Below are 12388 nucleotides of genomic sequence, written 5' to 3' on the forward strand. Positions count from 1 at the left end.
GACTGGAGTCCGGAGAAGACGTCCGGGCACACGAGGGCTGCACGNGAGGGGGCCCCGAGGCCTTCCCTTGGGGCTGGAACCTCTCGCACAGAGCACTATACGAGGAGTAATAGCGTCACCGGTTAGAACCCCACGGTGTTTGGAAAGCACATCTGAGCAGTGGAAAAATGAGCCTCACTTGGTTAGAGGGGCCTCTGGAAAAGTAAGCCTTTTTTTTTCTTTTTTCTTTTTTTTTTCCGGTGAATAGAGCAGTTGTGCTGAATAGGGAGGTTCAGCCATTATTTCAGTTTCATTTCACGGCTTTGGAAAAAAGGTCAGTCTGCGGAAGACGCCCTGTGCAGGGGCAGAGCCTCCCTTCGGCCGGCCGCTGTGCGCAGAGCGGTCCCTGGCACACAGTAGCGTTTGGCAAATATTTATGAAGTAGATAGAAATCATTTTCGAATCCTGCTCTGTTCCTTCTTAGAAATCTTCGGCCTGCTCGCCGCATTCTGTTCCACGTCGCTGAGTATCAGCTGTTCCATAGAGGTGGTAAAATATTTTGCCTATTCTTTTGTCCCTTAGCATTGTGTCCATTGGCCTGAATCGGGGTCTTCACTCTGAACGACTTTGACCTTAGACTGCCCTTAAGCGGAAGGCTCACAGCTCAGCTCCGTGGCATTGGCTCCACCTTGTGTCAGGAACGTGGTACTGCACCCACTGGACGCCTGCCAGAATTGTCTCCACTAAATGGTGATGTGACTCATATGTTCTGAAGCGATTTTGTCCCCGTGTCTACTGCGTTTTATAGAGTGAAAGTACAGAAACAAATTCTGAGTGTTTAACCATAAAGGCTTCGGGAGTTGTTCGTGCTTCTTATCAATAAAAGGCAGCGTCTCCTCTGCCAAAGCGACTGAAATGGCCCTGCAGATTTTGAAAGACTTTAGAACGTGACGGCTGATTTTCACTTTCTTGGAAGACGCTACCAAAAGTCAGGTGTCCTCAATTAAAACGAAAATGCCACAAAATTGATTTAAAAGAAAGAAAAAAATTTTGCAAAGGAAAAAAAATATATATGTTTTTACAATAAACCTATTTAATTTCTGTTCCGGAAACCCGGTTGGACACTAAGTGGGTCCTAACCCTGCTCGTTGTACAGAGGGTGGTCCCATCTGCAACCAGCAGGTCCGGGCCCCCTAAATGAAGCGGTTGGGACTCAGAGAACCAGTGTTGGAACCTAATCGTGCTGACTCACACGAGATGGTTGTTAAGTTTGCAGGAATTCTGCAAGCCGCCGCTACACACTAATTTATGTAACAAGTCAATTACACAAACGTACAAGGAAATTATATTAAAAAAAACAAAGGTGCTCCCTGGGGCGGCGCCTGCACCCAATTTGGAACCTGTGCAGAGATGAGCAGGGCCCCCGCATGAGGGCGTTACCCAGACTCAGCAAGCGTTCTGTACTTTCTCACGCTGCTCTGTATAAAATGTGAAAATGAATGTGCTTATTAACAATGAAAAGGTAATAAATACTCAAAATTGACCACTTCCTAATTGCAGTACCACGTTTACTTACTTAGGCCTTTTTAAAAATTTAAATTCAGGTGGGTTAACACACAGGGCACTGTTGGCTTCAGGAGTAGGACCCAGTGATTCGTCCCTTACGTATGACACCCAGCGCTCATCCCCACCAGCGCCCTCCTCAGTGCCCAACCCCCCCACCTCCCCGCCAGCAACCCTCAATTTGTTTTCTGTATTTAAGTCTCTGATGGTTTGCCCCCTCTCTGTTTTTATCTTACTTTTCCTTCCCTTCCCCTGTGTTCATCTGTTGTGTTTCTTAAATTCCACATATGAGTGAAATCATAGGAGATCTGTCTTCCTCTGACTGACTTATTTCGCTCAGCATCATACACTCCAGTTCCATCCACGCTGCTGCACATCTGTCTCGTATACGTGTGATACGTGTGCTGGGGTGCTGTGCTGGGGACACCGGAACGGCTTTTCCCACCTCCTCCCCCGGTGACTTCCCTCTGGCAGCTCAAAACTGGCCCAGATGGCCGTGTTGACACCGGGGAGATGCAAACGCTTCGAATCAGGGCTTTTCCCTCCTGAGGAAGCACTTGGTAACAGCACACTCCCTGTTGTACACACATGCGTCTGCACATGCGTCTGCGCCTTCTCCCTGGGCTCTCTTCTAAAAGCCTGGCAAAAAGACTTAGGAAGAAAGTATTAAAATTCAAAAACACTTTTAGTTTTATTTTACTACATTGACTTCAGTAAGTTCCTAAATAGTTGCTTTCAAAGGTACTTTAATCATTGTAAAGAGTTTAGGGGCACCTGGGTGGCTCAGTCGGTTAAGTGCCTGACTTCAGCTCAGGTCATGATCTCCCGGTTCATGAGTTCGAGTCCCGTGTTGGGCTCTGTGCTGACAGCCTGCTTTGGATTCTCTCTCTCTCTCTCTCTCTCTCTCTCTCTCTGTGCTTCTCTCCCACTCACTCTCTGTCTCTCTCTTAAAAATAAACATTAAAAAAATTGTAAAGACTAACAATTCACTGTTACGAGTAGTCTTAAAAGTTACTTTAAAATAATTTTCAATCATTTTGCTTGATTCAGAATCCTGTTTCATACAAGTAGGTCAATCAGCCTTAGTGTTATATGTAACTTTTCCACTTTATTTCACACTTTTGCTCCATGTTCCAGTTGTCTGATATCTTTGTCATTTCTTCTTCCTGAAGTTACTTTATTTTTGTCATTAAGCTTTGGAATTTCTGTCCCTTGTCTCCAAAAGCTATAGTCTCACCTCCTTCAGTGTTTTCTCACTCTTTCTTGTTCAGGTCTCCTCCTTTCTAGACTTATGTCTCTTTCTCAGAAATTCATGGCCTGATGTTTTTCTGGCTTCTGTTCTTTCTTGCCCTTCTCTCTCTTTCTCTCTCTCTCTCTCTCTCTCTCTCCCTCTCTCTGGTTTGTTTTGTTTTGTTTTTCTTCACCCACCTTTATGAGCCTCACTGCTCCTGAGGCTGAACTGTGAGTTGCATGGTTTCCTCCTTGGTGGCCAGGAATAGCTCCATCCGGGTACCTGGGGTTCTGGAAGCCCCTTCGGTTGCATTCCCGTGTTCTTGGCACCAGAATCGTTAGCGAGAGGAGCTCTTGGGATTGTCCAGCCTTCTCTGCCTCCAGCCTTGTATTTCAGGACAAGTTAGAACAAGAGGCATCTTCGCTTCTCTGTTTCCTGCTTCTCTCCTCCCCTCCTCTCCCCCTTCCCCCCTTTCCCTTCCCCCTTCTGGGAATGTGGGAGGCCTCTTGAAATAAATTCATCTCAATACATTATCATTTCAAGAAAGAGCACATTGGGGGGGAAGGGGTTAGTAGTACTTAAACACCCCCTGCCTTCCCCCACTGCCCATCCAGGCTGGGGGTGGGGGGGGCCTGTCCGGTGAGCTGCCGTGCTGGGCCAGAGTGGATCTGACTCTGGGTGGAAGGTGCTGCCCCGTCCGTAGTGAGCTTGAACCCTGTGCTTGGTGAGAGTCCGTCAGAGACACTGCTCTGGTCCTGTACCCGCAGGGAATGGTTCACTGGGGGAGTGGGGGGAGGTGGGGAATGACCAACAGGGCTCCTTCCTCTCCAGATACCTTTACCGCAAGGAACGGTAGACAGACAGACAGCCTCATGGCAGCTTGCACTTCGTGCAACAGATCTTTTAGATCTATCCAGTGCTGCCACATTTTCGATTCTATTTTATTTATTTTTGAGTAATCTGTACACCCAGCATGGTCCTTGAACTCAACCCTGAGATCAAGAGTCACATGTTCTATGAAGTGAGCCAGGGAGGCATCCCCAAGTTTTCAATTTTAAATGCTCAAGTACTGAGTTAAGAATGTTGTAACTCATTTTATTGTGAAACTGAAGAATGTTGTCACTAATGTATTTTCTTGTGAACTAAGACATTGTTAGCAATCAACATTTTTTAAAAAAGTTCTTATTTATTTTGAGAGAGAGGAAAGAACGCAAGCAAGGGAGGGTCAGAGAGAGAGATAGAGATGGAGAGAATCCCAAGCAGGCTCTAAGCTGTCAGCACAGAGCCCGACCTGGGGCTTGATTTCATGAACATGAGATCGTGACCTGAGCTGAGATCAAGAGTTGGATGTTTAACCGACTGAGCCGTCCAGGTGCCCCCATAATCAAATTTTAAGCCAAAAATGATAAATATAGTATAACACAAAAAGGTAAATTGTTTTGTAGATAGTTTATATGAGGCAGGATTTCCGTTATTATTTCTTATTACTTTGGTTTTCATTCCTGAGAATGAAATGTGCTTATCTTGTGTTTCTTTTAAGTTTATTTTTTACTAATCTCTGTGCTCAACGTGGGGCTCGAACTCATGACACAAGATCAAGAGTGGAATGCTCCATTGACTGAGCCAGCCAGGCTCCCACTTCTTATTGTTGTTGTTTTTTTTTTTAATGAAAACTTTTTATTTAAAAAATGTCACATTTACAAATAGTAAGAGTGGCACACAGAAAGAACTCTTATGTACCGTCACCTAGATGCACCAATTATTAATGTTCTGGCACATTTAAAAGATACACACACACACACACACTCTTACACTATATACATATTTATATGTTTTATTATTACTTTAATTTGGCTGGACTATTTGCAATCGAGCTGTAGACACTGTGACCTTTCCCCTGAAATCCTCTAAGTATATCTTCTAAGAACAAGATGATTCATGTACATGAGCCACAGGTATGTGTGTGTGTCCATGTGCGTGTTTATATATAATCTTAGAATCAGAGCCGCTGGGGAGAACTTTACAAGGTCTCTTGGCTCATTCCCCCTACAGGTAAATTCCTACGGTACAAAATCGCTGTTTCCAGGAAAGATAGACCCAGGTTCCTAAGGGCCCAGGCCTGTGATATGAATGTGTGAGGCACAGAGGCCAGGGCAGAGCTGAGGACACGCGTGTATGACCCAGCTCTGTGCTGAACAAACCTTATCTGAAGGCCAAGTCTGTCCCTTGGGTCGTCTGTTTTGAGCCCTAGATCTGTCTTCAGGGGGCCCATAGGACGGAGCCTCACGGAACTCCCACTTTTCTTTGGAGGTGCCTTGTCACAGTCAAGAAGCTCCCTCCATCTCCAGAAATACTCGGCAGGTTTATGAGAGGCGGCAGCTCGCAGGGCTGGGGAGTGTGGTTTATGGGAGGCAGTGGCACGCAGGGGTGGGGAGTGTGGATTCCAGCCTGTGTGTTTTGGGATCCCAGCCACTACTTACTAGGGCACTGGGGAAGTTACCCAACCTTTCTGTGGCCCGGTTTCCCCCATGAGTAGAATAGCGGGTCCGTCCTCACAGGGCTGCTGTGCGGACGAAGTGAGTAAGGGGATTGGGCCCGTGGGTAAAGCCCTGTTCTCGGTTGCCACTCCCCTGCAGCCTGCAGGTGGTGGAGGGGTGGGGGTGGGCCGCAGGGTCTCCTCCAAGCCCCAGAGGAGATGTCGGTTCCCAGCCAGAAGGCCAGTTAGTCTCCTGGGTCAGTGTCCTGCCCTCTCATGAGACCCGCAGCCTGGGCCCCCTGCCCTGGGGGGTGGGAGGCAGCGGCAGTGCGCAGCTGTTGGTGGCCCTGGTAAGTTACTGAACACCTCGGGATCATCTCCTGGTCTGTGAAATGGAGAGGACAAGGCACAGACCCCATGGGACTGTCCCAAGGGGTCAGGGCGTCTGTGGGGACCGCGGGATGGGGACCCACGCTGAGTCCGAGCTTCTGGCCGGGAGCTGGGGTTGGCTCTCCAGAGCGACCACCTTCTCCGCTGTGTTCCCCGTGCCTGCCGCTTGAGTCCCCCACTGCTGCCGCCCTGCGCCGGCTTTCTGTCCATCTCCCTGCAGGTGCCGGGGCTGTGATCACCAGAGGGCCTCTCTCTGCCCTGGTCTGGGGGGTGGGCCTCTCCCTGCCCGGATCCGAGGGGTGGGCCTCCCTCTGCCCAGATCCGAGGAGTGGGCCTCTCCCTGCCCGGATCCGAGGGGTGGGCCTCCCTCTGCCCAGATCCGAGGAGTGGGCCTCTCCCTGCCCGGATCCGAGGGGTGGGCCTCCCTCTGCCCAGATCCGAGGAGTGGGCCTCTCCCTGCCCGGATCCGAGGGGTGGGCTTGCCTCTGTCCAGATCTGAGGAGTGGGCCTGTCTCTGCCCAGATCCGAGCCATGGGCTTTCTCTAGTGCGGTCATCCTGCAACCAGGGGTCCAGGCAGGCAGCAGTTGCGGGGCTGTGGGAGGAAGCGAGGGGTGGAGAGGCTGAGGGAGACAGGGCAGACGGACGGGGTGCGCCAGCGCTAGGCGGCAGGTCTGCAGTGGACAGTGGGCCGTGACCTGGCAGTTACAAGTTGAATAATTTTTTCATGTTAAGGCTTATTTATTTATTTTAAAATTTTATTTATTTTTTAATTTACATCCAAGTTAGGTAGCGTTTAGTGCAACAGTGATTTCAGGAGTAGATTCCTTAATGCCCCGCACCCATTTAGCCCATTCCCCACCCACAACCCCTCCAGTGACCCTCTGTTTTCTATATTTAAGACTCTCTTATGTTTTGTCCTCTTCCCTGATTTTATATTATGTTTCCTTTCCTGCCCTTAGGTTCATCTCTTTTGTATCTTAAATTCCACATATGACTGAAGTCATATGATATTTGTCTTTCTCTGACTAATTTCTCTTAGCATGATACCCTCTAGTTCCATCCACATAGTTGCAAATGGCAAGATTTCATTCTTTTTGATTGCCGAGTAATACTCCATTGTATATATACCATATCTTCTTTATCCATTCATCCATCGATGGACATTTGGGCTCTTTCCATACTTTGGCTATTGTCGATAGCGCTGCTATAAACATTGGGGTGCATGTGCCCTCTTGAAACAGCACACCTGTATCCCTTGGATAGATACCTAGTAGTGCAATGGCTGGGTCATAGGGTAGTTCTATTTTTAGTTTTTTGAGAAACCTCCACACTGTTTTCCAGAGTGGCGGCACCAGTTTGCATTCCCACCAATAGTGTAAGAGGGTTCCTGTTTCTCCACATCCTCGCCAACATCTGTTATGTCCTGAGTTGTTAATGTTAGCCATTCTGACAGGTGTGAGGTGGTATCTCATTGTGGTTTTGATTTGTATTTCCCTGATGAGGAGGGATGTTGAGCATTTTTTCAAGTTGGTTGGCCATCTGGATGTTTCTTTGGAAAAGTGTCTATTCATGTCTTTTGCTCATTTCTTCACTGGATTATTTATTTTTTTGTGTGTTGAGTTTGATAAGTTCCTTATAAATTTTGGATACTAACCCTTTATCTGATATGTCATTTGTAAGTATCTTCTCCCATTCCATTTGTTGCTTTTTAGTTTTGCTGATCGTTTCCTTCACTGTGCAGAAGCTTTTTATTTTGATGGGGTCCCAATAGTTCATTTTTGCTTTTGTTTCCCTTGCCTCCAGAGATATGTTGAGTAAGAAGTTGCTGCAGGTGAGGTCAAAAAAGTTTTTGCCTACTTTCTCCTCTAGGATTTTGATGACTTCCTGTCTTACATTTATGTCTTTCATCCATTTTGAGTTTATTTTTGTGTATGGTATAAGAAAGTGGTCCAGGTTCCTTTTTCTGCATGTGGCTGTCCAGTTTTCCCAGCACCATTTGCTGAAGAGACTGTCTTTATGCCATTGGATTTTCTTTCCTGCTTTGTCAAAGATTAGTTGGCCATATGTTTGTGGATCCATTTCTGGGTTTCTCTATTCTGTTCCATTGATCTAAGTGTCTGTTTTTGTGTCAGTACCATACTGTCTCGATGATTACAGCTTTGTAATACAGCTTCAAGTCCGGGATTGTGATGCCTCCAACCTTGGTTTTCTTTTTTAAGATTGCTTTAGCTATTCGGGGTCTTTTCTGGTCCCACATAAATTTTAGGATTGCTTGTTCTAGCTCTGTGAAGAATGCTGGTGTTGTTTTGATAGGGATTGCTATTTATTTTAAAAGAGGGAGATGGGGCGCCTGGGTGGCTCAGTCGGTTAAGCGTCCGACCTCAGCTCAGGTCATGATTTCACGGTTCGTAGGTTCAAGCCCCGCGTCGGGTTCTGTGCAGCTCAGACAGCTCAGAGCCTGGAGCCTGCTTCAGATTCTGTGTCTCCTTCTCTCTCTGACCCTCCCCTGCTTACGCTCTCTCTCTCTCTCTCTCTCTCTCTCTCAGAAATAAATAAAACATTAAAAATTTAAAAAAAAATAAAAGAGGGAGAATGAGAGCACGGGAGAGGCAGAGGGAAGGAGAGACAGAGAATCCCAAGGAGGCTCCATGCTGTCAGTGTGGAGCCCAATGTAGGGCTGGAACCCGCAAACCATGAGATCGAGACCTGAGCTGAAATCAGAGAGTCAGCTGCTTAACTGACAGAACCACACAAGCACCCCCAAGATCAGTAATTTGGAACAAGGGCTGTGGTAGCAAAGGAAGCGGAAGGAGAGTACTTGGAGGTGGTAAGGCACCTGTCAGAAATGTCTTAGGAGGAAGAAGGAAGATACCTGAATATTTTAGGCCAAAAGAGGAAGCCTCTAGTAAAGGACCAAATGAAGATGCTGAGTGGGATGCGAGTGTGTTCAGAATGGGAGCCAAGACCCAGGGGATTAATGCTACATGCACCGCGATGAGCTCTGGGTGACGTATGTACTTGTTGGGGGGAAGAAAAGAGCTAAGCCTGGAACTAAGGAAAAGTGAGAGGGGTGAGCTTTATTAAGGAAGAGCCCTTTTAGTTCCTCGGAGGCGGAGAGGGAGAGGAAGGGAGGGGGTCCAGGGGCCGGCCTTTCGTGGGGGTGCCCGCCACCAAATGTGTGTGTCCCTCCCCAATTCCTGTGATGGGGCCCTGTCCCCCACGTGATGGTGCTCAGAGGTGGGTCTCTGGGAAGTGATTAAGTCTAGACGTGGTCCTGAAAGTGGGGCCCCCGTGATGCATCAGGGCCCTTAAAGGAAGAGGGAGACCCAGAGCTTGCTCGCTGTCGGTCCTGGGAGGATGCAGGGAAGGTGCACCTGCTGGCTGGGCCCAGGCTGTGGCACGTGGCTGGTCGCCCCAGCCGACCAGGCAGGTGGTAGGTGGGTTAACGGGGCCCAGTTTGCATGGGGGCGGGGGACACAGGAGACAGGTCTGTGGGGTCTTCCGCCGAGCTTCGGCACGCTAGCCATGATCTAATGGTTCAAGAGTTTGAGCCCGGCTTGGGGCTCTGCACTGACAGTGGATCCTCTGCCCTTACCTTCCTCTCTCTGTCTCTGTCTCTCTCTCTCGATCTCTCTCTCAAAATAAATAAACTTAAAACAAATAAAATGTTTTCTCAGTAAAATAGGGAGTAAGTATAACACCACCATTATTACCCAGGGTGGTAAAAGAATTAAATATTCTCATCGAGTGGGGCACCTGGGTGGCTCAGTTAGTTAAGCATCTGACTCTTGATTTGGGCTCAGGTCGTGATCTCAGTGTCGGAGATTGAGCCCCACATCAGGCTCTGCGTGACAGCTCAGAGCCTGCTTGGGATTCTCTCTCTCTCCCTCACTCTCTGTCCCTCTCCCCACTCATGCTCTCCCTCTCTCTATCTTTCTCAAAATAAATATTTAAGAAAAATATTCTAGTCAAGTAAATATTTATTCAACTAAGTTAATATTCAAATATTACACCTTTAATTTTAACAATTTTAAGTGGAAATATTTAACAATCAATTCCAAATCCTCTCTCTTCACATCTAGAGAGTACGGAATATAATTTATACTTTTCTTAGGTTATTTGCGGAATTGAGTTACATCACTATGGGGAGGGCAGGGGCGTAACCAATATTTATTGAGTGGATGCCACTCAATACACAGTTCTTGCATAATATAAAGGAAGAACTGTGCTTGCTTTATATTATGATAGCTCATATTATTTCTCTCTTAGGGTGTTCCCGGCCCCTTTAAGTATCTGCACGAGGTCATTACATTTTAACGACCAGGTAGACTTCTGCACTCAGAGATTAAGCTACGTGGCCTAGCACGTGACAGAGTTCGGATCCGAACCCTGGCAATCTGACATTAGTGCCTTGCTTTTCAGTATCCTGCCACTAATGTGGACTTTAACACAAACCTCTGAGGGAGACATTATTGTCCCCATTTTACAGATGCAGAAACTGAGGTTTGAAACAGTTAACTTAAAATCAGCTAATAAGTGGCTGACATTTCTTTTTCTTACTGATCCCCCCCCCCCCCTTTATGTTTCCTAGGACTTCTGATTTGTGTTCAAGCTAATCAATGCAAACACTTCTTTCTTTCCCTTTGGTTCACTTGTCTGCCTTTTCCCTCCCCTGAAGAGTGTCTTCTATCCACACGAGGCAGGACTTAATTGTGTGACCTTGGTGCTGCATCTGCCCTGACCTTGTTTAGAGAAACACAGCACTTGCTTTTCAAAGTATATATTCTCAGACCGTTGCCCACTTTCTCCGCAGAGAGATCGGAACGATTGTCAGGTCGCTAGGGTGCTGCCCGAGTGAAGGAGAGCTACATGACCTGATCGCGGAGGTAAGCAGACCTGGGTAAGGCTGCGTGCCGCGGGCTCCGTGCTGGGGCTGCTCCTGGTGCTCAAAAACTTTTACCTGCAACTAAGCATGTCCTAAACTAATGAGAGTGCTTGGTGGAAGCATTTGGGGAGCTTTACGGAACAGCCAGCCAACAGGGTCTGAGAAAACTAGTATCAGATCTTGAAGAAATGGCTTTGACCGAGTAATGTGATGGCTCAAGTAGGGAGCCCACTTTATATTGTTTATACTCTTTTTAAAAAAATGTTTATTTATTTATTTTTGAGAGAGAGACAGAGACAGAGACAGAACACAAGCAGGAAAGGGGCAGACACACACACACACACACACACACACAGAATCCAAAGCAGGCTCCAGGCTCTGAGCTGTCAGCACAGAGAGCCCGACTTGGGGCTCAAACCCATAAACTGGGAGACCATGACCTCAGCCGAAGTCAGATGCTTAAGCAACTGAGCCACCCAGGCACCCCTTATTTCTGCTATTTAAAATTAGTTGAAGAAAGGCCAGCAGACAGACCCAGGGGACTGACTATGCAGAGAGGGTACTGACACTGGCAAGGAGTGTCCTGAATGATGTCACTTCAGAGGAGATAGAAATGGAAACAGAGTCTGTAAGAAATTTATATTTATTTGGGGGAAATAAAACCAACTTTCCGAACATGCAGTGAACACGATAATAGGAACTAACTTGACATTGACCAAACAGTCTAAGAATTTGGAAACTGGTTATTTGTAACAGTATAGATGAGTCCCTGGAGAGAAGTACCCCGTAAAGCAGTGATGAGTGGCCCACGACCGGAGAGCTTTGTCCCCTGCTTGGTTTTCCAGCAAAGTGTCTGCTCTGACTTTCACATGCAGCTCTCAGTTCAACATAGTGGGGGCCTGCAGGGAACAAAGCTCCCTGCCCTGCCCCCACCCCCATGAGAAGAACCTTTCCAGAACTGCTTTTGTGGGTATGTGGGTCTGCATGGAGGCCAGGCCCGAGTAGGAGGAAACGGAAAAGGCAAGGAAGTACGGTTTTGTGGATTTCCTTATTCCGTGTGCGCGCGCAGCACAGACCCACGGTGAGTCCCTTAACCTCTGTGTCAGTTTCTCCATGATAACACGTACTTCATTTTTTAAAAAATGTTTTATTTATTTCTGAGAGAGAGAGAGACAGCATGAGCAGGGGAGGGTCAGAGAGAGAGGGAGACACAGAATCTGAAGCAGGCTCCAGGCTCTGAGCTGGCAGTCAGCACAGAGCCTGATGCGGGGCTCGAACCCACAAACTGTGAGATCATGACCTGAGCCGAAGTCGTTTGCCCAACTGACTGAGCCCCCCAGATGCCCCGAAAACACATAGTTCAAAGATAAGTGGAATGACGTATTTGAATCCTAAAGCACTATAAAAAGTTAAGGGATGGAAGATTAGGTGTTTACCCACCTCTTAGTGTCTCGGTAACTAAAAAGCAGTGCCAGGTTTTCATTAGCGTTTAAACATATTCAGTAAAGCACAACATCTTTACCTTGGTTTTCCATTTGGGGACCCAATAAGGCTATTTTTACTCAGGGGGAGGGAAAAAACCCTTATTTTTCCTCGAGTTGTCCTCGCATTTAAAAAAAAATGGTGTTAATCGCTGCTTGACAGCGTTTATTGACAAAGCTAGCATCTGTGCTCAGGAAAGGCAAGTTGGCGTTGTGGAGCAGTGAGGGACTGGAAGATGAATTTACAGTGAATTCGTAATGCTTGCATATAATTCAGGAGAGTATGTGGAGCGGTAATGAAAAATGGCCCCGTAAAGATAGAGAAGCAGAACCTTTAGCACCTGATTCCTTGATGGTTTGTTTGTACGTTTCAATCCTTAGT

At 47.2% G+C, this 12388-nt stretch overlaps 1 protein-coding gene across 1 annotated transcript in view; it reads left to right on the plus strand.

Moving 5' to 3' along the window:
- DRC8 (dynein regulatory complex subunit 8) overlaps nt 1-12388 on the plus strand; it is a 60211-nt gene that overhangs the window by 25352 nt on the left and 22471 nt on the right. Inside the window, exon 3 of the mRNA XM_077779909.1 lies at nt 10454-10526. Within this exon, the coding sequence (XP_077636035.1) occupies nt 10454-10526 (73 nt within the window). The remainder of the gene's footprint in view (nt 1-10453; nt 10527-12388) is intronic.

This window comes from Crocuta crocuta, unplaced genomic scaffold (assembly GCF_008692635.1).
Source record: "Crocuta crocuta isolate KB4526 unplaced genomic scaffold, BGI_CrCroc_1.0 scaffold322, whole genome shotgun sequence".
NCBI lineage: Eukaryota > Metazoa > Chordata > Mammalia > Carnivora > Hyaenidae > Crocuta > Crocuta crocuta.